This window comes from Cuculus canorus, chromosome 22, assembly GCF_017976375.1.
Source record: "Cuculus canorus isolate bCucCan1 chromosome 22, bCucCan1.pri, whole genome shotgun sequence".
Lineage (NCBI taxonomy): Eukaryota > Metazoa > Chordata > Aves > Cuculiformes > Cuculidae > Cuculus > Cuculus canorus.
Window position 1 is genome coordinate 1,518,040 of NC_071422.1, and position 14,127 is coordinate 1,532,166.

Genomic DNA, 14,127 nt, shown 5'->3' on the forward strand with positions numbered 1-14,127 from the left:
TGGGGTGCGGGGAAACGAGGGGCTCACCATCCACCGGTGCCTCTGTCAGCCCCCCATTTCCATGGCAACCATGCAAATGTGAAAGCTTTCCATAATCATTAGGGAGCGGAGCCGAGCAGTATAAACAGTGACTGCAGTAGATTACATGCCTATTATGAACAGTCGCGCCTTCTGAGCGGTGGTAATTATACCTAATTGTGCATTTAATTGTGTAATTGAAAACCCCCATCCAGAGTTCAGCCCCGGCGCCTTTCCCCCATGCCCACTGGTGGGAAGGTGGCCAGGGGCAGCTCCGGCCCCTCTGTCCTCGTGCTGTCCCTGCGCTGCGGATCAGGCACGATGGGAACCACGCGAGGACAAAAGATGCCGGCAGATGTTGGAGGTGGCTAACTCTCACCGGTGTCAGAACCGGAGGGCTGGTGGCCAAAAGTGGGCAAAGAAGGGCAGGAGGGCTGATGGGGAGAGCAGGGGATGAAGCCCACTGGGGACGGATGTCACCTAGGGCTGGCACGTGGGTAAGAGACACAGGGGATGGAGCCATCCTCTCCCTTCACCCACTCCGTTAGCTCCTTCTCCATGGTCAGTGATGGGGAGTCACATCTTGGAGGCTCTCAGTGCCCCATGAGAACCCCACGGCTTGGTCAAAGAGGATGAGATGGAGCTGTGCTGCACCCGATGCTGGGAGGCTGCGGAAGGAAGGACGCTGGTGCCGGCACAGCGTGGCACAGCATGGCATGGTATGGCACTGCATGCCGCCAGCCCGGCAGGCTCCGGCAAGCTCAGCCAGGCGGGAGGTGCCAACTGAGCTTTGCTTTTCCAGCCAATTAAAGGAGAAAGAGAGAGACAAAGAAGGAAATAAAAACCCAGGTTCAGAGCGACACCGAGCTCTTCCAGGCGGAGGTGGGAGCACTGAGCATCTCCTGTCCCCACCCAGCTCTGGATCTGAAGCTGCATCCCACCCCCTGAGAGCCCCATGCCGCAGGGGGAGGCAACAGAGTCACCACTTTGGGATGGAGAAGGAGCCAGCTTGAGTGAGCCTGCCCTGCGCCAGCGCCTGAGCACGGCCCCAGGGTCCAGAGTGGGACAGCCAGCCACGAGGCGAGGACAGCAGCTGGCCTGATCCAGGCAGAGCTCAGCCTCCAGCAGTCCACATCCTGATATCCTGCATTACTGCCTCCAGGGCTGGATACACCTCCCTGCAGCAGCACAGATGTCCCAGTCTGCACCTGACACCATTAGGCTTCAGAGTTAACAAGAGTCGCAGCTCGCGGCACTGACACCCCTGTGCCCATGCTGGCAGTGGCGACTGGGTGGTATCACCTCGGGGCTGGTTTTCCATCCAAACCACCTCAGCAGCTCCCACCTTCACTCGGAGAAAAGGGAAATCCTCCCAACAACAACAGGCATCCCAGAGAATCATGGAATGGTTTGGGTTGGAAGACACCTCAAAGCCCATCCAGTCCCACCCCCTGCCATGGGCAGGGACACCTCCCACTGGATCAAGGTATTTGGGAGACCAAATACCTGGTGGGGGGTCACAGTGGCTTAGTAAACCTTTCCTCCCTGGTGATCCAAGTTATTTGGTCTCCCAAATAAAGGGGAGGACCAGTAAAAAACGGAGAGTTTTGATTTCATACCTACCTCATCAGCATAAACACCTCTCAGTAGCCCCTCTGGAGGCAGGGCACGGCTGGTGGGGGTCTGGAAAGTGTTTTATTTCGAGAGAGAAAACACAAATGGGAGTAAAATCTGGCGGGTGCTGCTGGTCCCCTGGGAATGGAGTCATCCAGCATTCCCAGCACCTCCTTGCCAAGCAGCAGAGGAGCAGCAGAGGACCATGTAGGATATTTGCATGCTCCAAATTGGCTGCCTGGGCTCCCCACTGTGCCATGGCCTGAAAACCAGTTTCCCAATCTGGGAAGAAGAGGCAGGGGTCTGCCTGCAGCAGGCAGGGCGTGTGGCCTTCCCTGGACCTAGCACGGGGCATCTTCCACACGGAGGCGGTGCCCAGTAGGTGCCAGCAGCACCTCTGCACCCTGCAGCCCTGGAGCATCCTCTGCCACCAGGAGCATCCTCCATGTCCAGGGGACTGAGGGACCAGAGACACATCCCCTGGGGTTGCAAATATTGAGGAAACCAATGGGGACGTGAGAAGGTGCTCGTGGGGTCGTGATGGCACCCGTGCAACCACAGAAACGTGCCACCAAGAAGGTGGCCTGGCAGTGAGGACCAGCTGGAGGTGATGGCGTCACCCCAAGGCAGGCTGTCTCTCACCCACACTGCTTAGTTTAAGGGAAACTGAGGTGTGAGCCAGCCAGCCATGAGGTTTGGCAAACCAGACTGCTCCTGAGGCTCGCTGTTGGCACAGCCGACCCCGCAGCAGTGGGGCACGGCTCCCCAGGCAGCACCAGCACACACCAGTCCAAGTCCAGTCCCAGCAGCTGGGAGCACTGGGAGCACGGCTGCCCCCCACCACTGTACAGAGGGGTAAGGACGGACATCAGGGCTACCTGGACAGGGGGACACAAGCCCTGCGGTGCCGTCCCCATGTTGGGGGTGGCACAGAGCAGCTAAAGCAGAGGAGACGAACAGAGCCAGGGTCAAGCATCACCCCAAATCCTCACCGTGTCTCCCCCAGCCATGCCACCCCCAGGATGAATATTGGCCTTGATCACCCAAAGGGACACCCCGATGGTACCTGCCAACTCCACCACCCTGGGGCTGTGGGTGGGCACCCAGAGCTCCCCACCCTGGGCAGGGCACCCAGCGACACCCTTTCCCCATGGGGAGGGTGGGTGCCACCACTGCGGGATGGGGTCCTGGGAGTGGGGAGCATCTCCCCACGGCTGGGGCAAGCTGCTGCCTACGGAGCCGAGAAGGAGCTTGGGAGAGCATCCCGCAGGCTGAGAGGGGATGAGCTGGCGTACAGGGTGAGCCTGGGCTGGAAAAGCTACTGGCAAAGTACAGTTTGGGAGCCAAGCCTTTGGCGATGCCAGCAGCACCAGGACACACGTGGCAAGGGATGGAGAGGAAAGCCTGACGCCAGTCTGCGGCACAAAGTTTCTCCGGGTGTGAGCAGGAGCTGCTCTCCCAGCCCAGGAGCTCGTGCCGATTCAGTTCTTCTCTTAAAATAAAGAAATTAAAATCTCTCGGATCTTGGATGTCCCCAGGAATAAACACCAATGAACATTTTTAGGAGCCTAGTGGTAAAAAAGAAGTGACTGAAAGGCAGGAAAACTCCTGCGCACCCAGAAATCATCCACCAGATTTATCCTGAATAAGAGGGAAGGTGAGCAAAGCACAAAGCAAGACTTTACAGATCGAACCAGGGGGACAACTTGGGACACGAGAGGCCATTCCTGCTGGGAACGCCGTGACTTCAGCCTGGGGTTAAGCCCACCACGGCCCAGCTCTCCTGCGGTCGAGGACTGGCTTTGAAGCTGGGTCCCCCTCTACCCAAAGGTGAGGACCCCTCCACACTCACCACCATCCAAAGGACGGAGAATGAACAAGAGCAATGCTGGGAAGACAGCGCTCATCAGCAAGATGCCTCCACCACCTCCAGAGCCCGTTTCCATCGCTGTCTCCATCCACCCCATCACCCCTCCAGACCCCGGGGACACCACGGGCTGACAGCCACGCGTTTTGCCATCTCCTCGTCATTCTCCTGGCCACCAAGAGCCCCGATGGCTCCGGGGGCAAGCTGTAGGATGCCGATTCTCTGTTCACCCAGCCGGGATAATTAATCCAACCTCATCAGTGCTGGTTTGAGCCGAAACCCCTCCGAATCCCCCCCAGTCGCTTCGCCTGCTCCTCTGTCAGCAGCCTGATGAAGATGGATCTGCGGGCGGCGGCGAGCGCGGCACCTAACTGTGGCAAAGACCGACAATCCTATTAAAATTAAAGCTTTCCCTTCTCTCTGCCCCAGCCCGGCGGCGGCTGCGGGAGACGGAGCGAGCGGCGGAGTTTACAAAGTGCTGGCGGCAAGTTTCCCTCTTGCTCCGAGCCGGGGGACCGGCACCCCGCGAGCACCACCGCGACGGGAGAGGAGGCAGAGGGAAGAGCTCGCGGCTGGAACAAAGCTCCCACCTGCGGGAGAGGCAGCCCCGGGCAGCGCCGGCAACGCTTGGCATCCACCTGCGAAGCCTCAGCTCCAGCCGGCGCTGCGTGGGGGCGAGGGACGAGGGTGGCGTCTCGCTCCGTTCTGGGTTCGGGTGGCAGGAGGCTCCCCAAGGCAAGGTCACCGCCGAGCAGCGGGGACACCGGCGTTTGCACAAAGCACAACCCGGCATGCTGATGAGCCTTACCAGCTGCAGGCAGCAGAATCCGACCAGCGTGCATCGCCCATTGCATCTCCCCATGGCTTCGGAGCCTCGGGTCGCCCCCACCGTGGCCTCGCGTCGCTCCTCACCAGCAGCGCCCGGCGAGCATCAGGGGGGCACCAGCAACATGTCCCAGCCTCCGGGCAGCCCCAGGACTCGGCTTCACAGCAGCCCTGGCGCCTCCCGCATCCCGCCAGGTTAGCACAGAGGCGGGCTGCGCTCAGAAAGGGGCATCGCCCCCCTTCTCCCTGGCGCCGGTCACAGCCCCGTCCCCCGGCGCAGGCACCCCGGGGCCGCGCGCACCTCGCCATCCATCCCCGGCCCCTCTATTGTCTCTCCCGCACAGCCGGGGGCGGGCGGGGAGGAGGCGGCGGGGTGGGGTCGGGGGCGCGGCGGGCAGGGCGGGACGAGGCTGCCGGAACAACGGCGCGAGGCGCGGGCAGCGGGGCCGGGCGCGCGTGGCCGCCGGGCGGGGCGGAGGGGCGCCGGGCACAGCCGCGCCGCCACGAGCCCTTCGCGGCTTCCGGGGGCGCCGGGCAGCGCCGTCCTTGCGCCGCAGCGGCCGCCGGGCGCGGCTGAGGACCCGCCCGCCTTTCCTTAGCGGCGGCGTTTGTCTCTTTAAAGCACGGATTGGGTTTTTTTTGGGTTTTTTTTGGTTTTTTTTCTATTATCCCCTCCGGAGCCCGGGTTAAATCCCGGCGATTTGCACATGAAAAGGGGCCGGTGAGCTGCTGCCCTTCCTCGGGCGCCGCAGCCCTTGGGTGGTGTCTGGACCCGCGGCACGGGGACCCCGCAGCACCAGGGCTGTGCAGCAGAGGGACCCACAGCACTGGGATCCCGAGCACTGAGACCCCACAGGACAGGGACCCCGCAGCACAGAGACCCCTCAGCACAGGGACCCCACAGCGCAGAGACCCCTCGGCACAGAGACCCCGAGCAAGGAAATCCTGCAGCACAGGGACCCCACAGCACCAGGACTGTGCCGCAGAGGGACCCACAGCACTGGGATCCCAGGCACAGAGACCCCACAGGACAGGGACCCCGCAGCACAGAGACCCCACAGTGCAGACACCCCACAGCACAGAGACCCCACAGTGCAGAGACCCCACAGTGCAGAGACCCCACAGCACAGGGACCCCACTGCGCAGAGACCCCACAGTGCAGACACCCCACAGTGCAGAGACCCCACAGCGCAGATCCCACAGTGCAGAGACCCCACAGCACAGAGACCCCACAGTGCAGAGACCCCACAGCACAGGGACCCTGAGCGCAGAGACCCCGAGCAAGGAGACCCCGCAGCACACGGACCTGCAGCACAGGGACCCCTCAGAACAAGGACCCCCAGCACAGGGACCCCACGGCACCAGGACTGTACAGCAGAGGGACCCTGCCGCATGGACATCCCAAGCACGGGCGCCCCAATTACAGGGACCCGGCAGCACAAGGACTCCGCAGCTCAGGGATCCCGTAGCACAGTGACACAGTAGCAGAGAGACTCCACAGCACAGGGACCGCGAGCAAGGAAACCCCACAGCACAGGGACCCCACAGCACAGGGACCCCACAGCACTGAGAGCCCAAGCACAGAGACCCCACAACACAGGTAACCCAAGCACTGGGACCTAGCAGGACAAGGACCTCACAGCTCAGTGCACAGTGACCCCTGTAGCACAGTGAAGCAGTAGCAGAGGGACCCCCACAGCACAGGGACCCCAAGCACAGGGAGCTGGCAGCAAGTGGACCCCACAGCTCAGAGACCCCACAGCATGGAGACCCCGAGCAAGGAGACCCCATAGCACATGGACCCCACGGCACAGAGACCCCACAGGATGGAGACCCCACAGCACAGGGACATGGCAGCACATGGAACCTCACAGGCACCTCCCCTGGAGGCTCCCTGGGGTGGCTCCTGCAGGAGGACAGTTGGCCCATCCCTGGGAGGAAAAGTCTCATGATCCTCCTCCCAAACCCTGCTCTGCTTGCAGCTCCAAAGCCAGGAACGATCGCTAGCCAGCAGCAAGGCAGCACCCAGCCCCCGGCTTTGGGTCTCTGCTGCAGAGGGCTCGCGGGCTCAAATCCAGCAGGTCCAGGCTGGTGCAGACAGGGTATGGCCCCAAACCACCCTGCATCTGTCTCGCCTTTATTCTTTTTTCACAGCACACCTTGAGGGGGTTTGGATGGTGCACACCTGCCAAGGAATAACCAAGATGCTGCTTTAGAAACCGCCTTCTGAAATGCCACCCAGCAGAAGGACGTGGAAACAGCTCACCGCCTTTCAGTTCCATGATTTCTTCTTAATCCTCAGCTCTGATTTTTATAAGGAAGCATCTCAAGCAGCCCCGCATGCTGTTAGGAGTCAGAGCAGCTCTGCACGGGATCCGAGAGGCTGCAATCTTACAGATGAATTTGTGTGCAAGTGTCGATCTGCCCATCGTCAGTTCTGGACCATCCAAGCTTGCAGGAGTGCAGCCAGCCCATACATCTCTGTGGGACCAGTTTTCAGCACCTGCCACACCTGGAGCTTTATCATCATCTTCCGTGGTGGGAATTTCTCTCCCTCACAGCTGTTCTGTGCTCCCAGGAGTGTTTTGGGAGGCTCACGCATGGCTGGAGGACTGTGCAGAAAACACTTGGCTTCCATGGATGCAAAAATCATGCCACAAAAGCGCAGTGGGTTCACCAAGTGATGCTTCTAACGAGGGGCCCTGGGAGAGGTGGTTGAACCCAGACTGAGCCAGAGGGCAGTTGGGAAACAGGGAGGTCTGAGCTGCAGCCTCCACCAGCCCTGCGCACACCCATGTTGCCTTGCAGGCTGCCAAGGATCCCACCGTGGACATCCACAGTGATACGCCCACTGTGGGCTTGACTCCATCACCCCCAGGTCCTCACCGTGGGCCTGAGAGAGCTCCTGTCACCCTCATCCCATGATGACAGGTGTCCCTGGCTCCTTTCTGGCTCCTCCCTGCCTAAGTGGAAGTGTTGGAAGTGCTCCATCTTCAGCATCAAGCTTGTGGTTTCCTCTTCTATTTAAGCACAGAAGGGCTGGTTTCACCCCATGGGTCAAAAAAAACCCGTGAGGACTCAACAACCCCACAGCATCTCCTTGGCAAGGACTGGGCAAATCCACTCCGCTCAACCCTTCCCATCAGCTCCAAAAAACACCAAAGAAAAGCAAAATCAGGAAACCCAACACAATGGCACCGAGATCCTACCTGACTCTTCTTCCCTAGAAGGCAAGGAGATAACTTCATTTGTGAGCGGGTGGGAAACGAGCCCAAGACTGTGTCTTTTACTGTGCTTGTAACTCGTGACCCTCATACCCCACAACCCTCGGCTGTTGGATTTTAGCAAGAAAAAAATACAGATAACTAAAATTATGGAGGAAATTAAATTAGAGACATGTTATTTGTTGATGGGGATGGGAGCAAACCGTAAAGATACAACCTTTGAGATACACCCAGAGCTGCCACCAAGCCCTGGTGGGTCTCCGTTTCCCCAGCACCCATCAGGTTGGCAATGCCGGAGCCTCCTCCCAAATCTCCAGGAGCCTGGAAATGGCTTCAACCCCATCTGGGCTGTTGGGATGGAGATGGGAGAGGAGCCATCTCCCTTAGGGCTGAGCTTCTGCTTTGCTGACACCACATATCCCTGGGGGATCACAGATGTCCCTGATTGCCAATGGTGGATGATTTCTCTGCTCACCCCGGGGCTCTGGCAGTCCCTCGGGACATTGTGGTTCTGCCCTGGCACTGGGCTTGAGCTTTTCCCTTCTTTTTACTTTCTGGGGTCTTGCAGTTGATTTTGGCAACGTGCGCTCGCAGCCCAGAAAGTCAAGCGGACCCTGGGCTGCATCCAAAGCTGTGGGACCAGCAGGTGAGGGAGAGGATTCTGCCCCTCTGCTCCACTCCGGTGAGACCCCATCTGGAGCCCTGTGTCCAGTTCTGGAGTCCTCAGCGTAAGAAGATGGAGCTGTTGGAACAGGTCCAGAGGAGGCCACAGAGATGATCGGAGGGCTGGAACACCTCCTGTATGAGAGCAGGCTGAGAGAGTTGGGGTTGCTCAGCTTGGAGAAGAGAAGGCTCTGAGGAGACCTTAGAGCAGCTGCCAGTGCTGAAAGGGGCTCCAGGAAAGCTGGGGAGGGGCTTTTTACAAGGACATGGAGTGACAGGACGAGGGGGAATGGCATTAAACTGGAAGAGGAAAGGTTTAGATTAGACTTTAGGAAGAAATTCTTCACAATGAGAGTGGGAAGGCCCTGGCCCAGGTTGCCCAGAGCAGTGGTGGCTGCCCCATCCCTGGAGGGGTTCCAGGCCAGGTTGGATGGGGCTTGGAGCCCCTGATCCAGTGGGAGGTGTCCCTGCCCATGGCAGGTGTGGAACTGGATGGGCTTTAAGAACTGAATGGGCTTTAAGGTCCCTTCCAACTCAAACCATTCTGTGATTTTATCATTTTTTTTTTCTTCTTTTGGGCTGAAACCATTTTCTGGGCTCGGGGATGATTCGCAGTCTGAATTTTGGGCATGTATTTATTTCAAAGCACCAAATCTCAGCTCAGGGATGTCCTGGGAGGAGCTGGCAGGGATGTGCCAGCCTGTGGGAGCTGCCGTGGAGACAAAGCCAAAGGGACTCACTAGCGTCTTTCACCCACTCAGGCAGTAATTAATGACACTCAGTTGTCAGAACAAGACAGAGTGATGATTTTTGGCATGTTTATTGACAAAGAAATCTTCGAAGGGGCCCCATCTATCTGGGTTATGGTGACGAGGAAAAGGTATTTATTCTGATGCATCATCTAAATCAGTGCGGGGTAAACACATGCAAATCATTGGCACAGGTCACGCATAATTAAGCAGGTTGGGTAATTCCCCTTAATGGGGAGCAGGGATGGAGTTTGTGTTTCGCTCGGGTTCAATGCTCCAGAGGCCGCTGGGTGGCTGGAGTTGGGCTGAAGAGCCGTGATCCGCGCTCCCCTGCTGCTTGAGGGATGAAGGTCTCTGGGATTCATGCTAATGAGCCCCTAATTAACCGGTGGCTGGAGTGGCAGAACAGCCCCAGGAGAAGGGGTTGAGGTGCAGCCCAGCACCTTCCAATGGGATAAGCTGGAGCAGGTGGTGGGGATGGACACAGCTCCTCCGGGCTGTGCTGGGACAGAGCAGCCTCGGGACAGGAATGTCCCAGCATCAAGGTCAGAGGTGTTTCGGCTCTAGGGTCAGTGGTATCCCAACCCTGGGGTAAGGGAAACTTGATCCCTGGGTCCAAGGATGCCCCAGTCCCGGGGTCGGAGGTGCCCCAACTTGAGGTCAGGAGTGCTCCATCCCTGGAGTCACGGATATGCAGGTCCTGGGGTCAGGACTGCTCCATCCCTACGGTCACGGATGCTCCAGTCCTGACGTTAAGGTCACCCCACCCCTGAGGTCAGCCCTGGGGTCAGAGACACGCCAGCTCTGGGTCTAGGTTTGCCCTGGTCTTGGGGTCAGGATGGCTGTGTCCCTGGGGTCAAGGTCACCCCAGCCCTGGGGTCAGGAGTGCTCCATACCTGGGGTCATGGATGCGCAGGTCTTGGAGTTCAGGATGCTTCAGACCAGAGGTCAAGGATGCTCCATCCCTGGGGTCAAGGATGCTTCAGACCTGGGGTGAGGAATACTTCATCCCTGGGGTCATGGATGCCCCAGTCCTAGGGTTAAGGCTGCCCCAGCCCTGAGGTCAGCCCTGGGGTCAAGGATGCTCCAGCTCTGGGTCCAGGGATGGCCTGGGGTCAGGATGGCTGCATCCTTGGGGTGAAGGTTGCCCCAGCCCCGGGGTCAGGACTGCTCCATACCTTGGGTCATGGATGCGCAGGTCTTGGAGTTAAGGATGCTCCAGCCTTGGGGTCGGGAGTGCTCCATCCCTGGGGTCAAGGATGCTCCAGCTCTGGGTCCCGGGATACCCTGGTCCTGGGGTCAGGAATGCTTCATCCCTGGGGTCAAGGGTGCCCCATCCCCAGGGTCAAGGTCACCTCAGCCCTGAAGTGAGGGGCACTCCATGCCTGGTTGAGGAACGCTTTCCGTGATGGGGAGACCAAATCTGGGCATCAGGTCTGTGCTGGGGGTACCGGACACCAGCCCAGCCCCAGCACCTCTGCTGCTGGCCTTGACCCTGACCCATCCCTTCTCTCTTCGCCCGGGAACAGCCTCAAACCCCATCGACTTGCAGCCCCGACGGACACCTTGTATCACCCACACAGCTCAGCCAATGCCTGCCCAACCCCGCAGGGACCACAGGAAGGGCCACAGTGGAGCCAACCAAACCAAAGCGACTTCCTCGCCACCTCTGTCGATAAGCACAGGTCTATTTAACCAACCTTTCCCCAGTTTTAACATAATTAGCTGCCAGCCTGCCAATCAACGTCAGCTCCCGCAGATCACCCTTAATGGATCGCTGTTCAGCCGAGTGTTATTGAATCAATATAGAAATTAAAATGCATTCATACCGTTCTTTCTCAGTTGTCATCTTATCTCGGCGTCTAGCGACGAGCACAGCAGATTAGAGAATCCATCATCATTTAGCCTTTGTAGCTCGCAAAATTCATAATTAACAAAAAATTCCTACTCACTTGCTCATGTAATTTAATTAGTTTTCCATTAAATAGAGACTAAATATCCTCTAATCCCCCAACAGAGCAAATAATTGTTTTCCATTCTTTTAGAAATTATCACTTGCTTATTGTAACTATCAAAATTCATTAGAGGCCTTGGAGCAGTGGTGGGAAAAGGTGGAAGAAGTGCCGGAGGAAGGACAGGAGGTAGTTGGAGGGGGTGACAGGGGCAGGGTGGGAGCTGGGACTTCCCGGTCATGCCCAGCGTAGGGATCATAGAATCATGGATTGTTAAAGTTGGAAAAGACCTCCAAGCTCCTCCAGTCCAACCGTCAGCTCAACCTCACTGTGCCTGATAAACCATGTCGCCAAAGCGCCACATCTACGCGGTTTCTGACCCCCTCCAGGGATGGGGGCTGCCCCACCTCCCTGCTCAGCCTCTGCCAGGGCTTCACCACTCTGTCAGTGAAGAAATTTTTTCTAATCTCCAATCTAAACCTCTCCTGACACAACTTGAGGCCATTTCCTCTCATCCCATCACTTGTTACTGGGGAGAAGAGCCCAGCACCCACCTCACCAGAACCTCCTTTCTGGGAGCTGCAGAGAGCGATGATCTCTCCCCTCACCCTTCCCAGGTCTCTCACTGCTCCTCATCAGACCAGTGCTCCAGACCCTTCCCCAGCCTCGTTGCCCTCCTCAGCAGCAATGACCAGCACCCAGCGCAGGATCTGGCCCGCCGCAAGCTGCTGGGGTGCTCTGGGTACCACCTTCACCTTTTGCTGGGATCGCTTGCTGATGCTGGTGTTGCTGAAGGGTCAAGGACTGGGATACAGGGATAAGGATGGGGACGGGGTGGGGACAGCCATGCAGGGCCATGGGAGAGAGGCACTGCTGGTGCCACAGCCCCCCTGGAAAGGCCGGGAAGCAGCTGGCAGCCCCTCACCAGAGCAGCTCTGTTGCGCTGTAGCCGTTTATCTGGATCCCGGGACAGATTTAATTTATAGTGGAAACCTCTCAAGCAAATACCTCCCTTGGAGGAACAAACCTATTTAAGAAAACAATTTTCTCTGCACTTGGATTATGCCTTCAATGGTTTGCTGCTGCGATGCCTTGGAGCTGGCGCGGCTCCGGTGTGGGATGGGAGCCAAGAAGGGTCTGCACTCACTTAGGTTCATGCGGCAGCGGCACTGGCACACGCGCGCGTGGGGGTGGGGTTGTTTGCACCTGTGTGTGTGTGTTTAATAGATGTGTGCATGCATGTACATACATGGGCAGAGGCATGCGTACACATGCTTATGTGTGCATGCATGTGTGTGCATGTATGTATGTGCAGGGCACAGCTCTGCAGCAAACACTTTGCATAGCAAGGATTTGCCATGGTCCCGTGCCAGCCCTGCCATGCGTGCCAGCCCCTCATGGTTGGGGTCCGGCAGCGAGCCCAGAGGAAGGCTGAGCCCAGGGGAAGGCTGAGCCCAGGGGAAGGCTGAGCTCAGAGGAAGGCTGAGCTCAGAGGAAGGCTGAGCCCAGGGGAAGGCTGAGCCCAGGGGAAGGCTGAGCCCAAGGTCTGCTGGTTTCACCTGTGCCCAGGCTGGGCTCTGCAGAGCATCAAACCTTCTGCGCTCCGTGTACCACAAATTACATGGTGGAAAAGGCCCTGGGATGCTGGTCAACAGCGGCTGAACATGAGCCAGCAGTGGCCCAGGTGGCCAAGAAGGCCAAGAGCATCCTGGCTCGGATCAGCCATGGGGTGGCCAGCAGGAGCAGGGAAGGGATCGTCCCACTGGGCTCAGTGCTGGTGAGGCCACACCTCGAATCCTGGGTTCAGATTTGGGCTCCTCACTACAAGAAGGACATTGAGGTCTTACACCGTGTCTAGAGAAGGGAGTGGAGCTGGGAAGGGTCTGGAGCCCAGGGGTTCTGGGAGCAACTAAGGGACCTGGGGTTGTTCAGTCTGGAGAAGAGGAGGCTCTGCAGCTCCTGAAAGGAGGTTGGGGAGAGGTGGGTGCTGGGCTCTTCTGCCAAGTGCCAAGTGATGAGAGGAAATGGCCTCAAGTTGTGCCTGGAGAGGCTCAGGTTGGATATTACGAGAATTGTTTTTTGGAAGGAGTGGTGAAGCCCTGGCGGAGGCTGCCCAGGGCAGTGGGGGAGTCTCCATCCCTGGAGGGCATCAATAACATGCAGATGTCGCTTTGGGACATGGTTTAGCCGGCACGGTGGAGTTGAGCTGATGGTTGGACTGGGTGAGCTTCGAGGTCTTTTCCAACATCAATGATTCCATGATTCTATGATCCTACACTAAATCCATAAATTGTCTTGACGGGACTGTAATTACCATCCAGTGAACACATCCTGTTGGGAGCAGGCTGGTGTTTCTCCCACCCCACCTCTCAGGTCTCCGCAGGGACACATGGTCCGAGCTGTCACGGGCACAGGGGTTGAGCATCGATCCGGCCCTGATTGCGGACGCTAATTGGCAGCCGTAACTCAGAGCTGCCCACCCACGTCTGCCTCCTCACCCTCCATTGCTGTTGGAGGCTTCTTTGATCTGGAAATTCCCTGGCGCTGAGGAACACAGTTCCCTCTCGCAGTGCTGGGACAGTGCGAGGACCTTCCAGGGAAGCTGGGCTGAGCACTCACTGCTGCGACAAGTTTCCCAGTGCTCATGACACAGCGTTGCCCGTGCTGGGGAGATGCCCTCGAAGCAAACTGGCTGCCTGCCCCAGCAGTGGGCTCGCTCTGCCCGGCTGCTCCCTCAGGGCCAGGGGATTTAGTGTTAATCCGGATCATTTCCCCAATCTGGGTCACTGTCTTTGGACACTGGAGCTGACATGATGGAGGGGTGGCCGGGGGCAGAGGGGTGGTACCCGCTCGCCCCTGGGTGGGTGTGGATCCATGCAGCCCCCTGCCCGACGGGAGCTGCTGAGCATCCAGCATGGGACCCCCCGGCTCTGCGGGACCACTGGGTGCAGCAACCGCTGCTCGACAAAAACCACCACGAGTCATGGCAGGAGGAGTGCCATGCTGCTCCCGTGTTCCCCTGCAGGTTCCTGGGCTGGGTGTCAGGAAAAAAAGAAATCAACCCTTCTATTTCTTCTTTTAATTCAGCAACCAGCAGGGTTCCCAGCCTGGCACCGCTGGCTTCGGCCCCAAGAGTCTCTCTTGCCTCTGACACTTGGGCACACGTCCAAATAAAATCATAAAACCTTGAGGATTATAACAGGCTCTAATTAAAC

At 58.3% G+C, this 14,127-nt stretch overlaps 1 protein-coding gene across 1 annotated transcript in view; it reads right to left on the reverse strand.

Annotated features, from left to right (window-relative positions):
- Positions 1-4,678, reverse strand: part of NKAIN1 (sodium/potassium transporting ATPase interacting 1) — a 41,609-nt gene extending 36,931 nt beyond the window's left edge. Inside the window, exon 1 of the mRNA XM_054086696.1 lies at positions 4,308-4,678. Within this exon, the coding sequence (XP_053942671.1) occupies positions 4,308-4,361 (54 nt within the window). The 5' untranslated portion in view covers positions 4,362-4,678. The remainder of the gene's footprint in view (positions 1-4,307) is intronic.
- Positions 4,679-14,127: the final 9,449 nt, after the last annotated feature.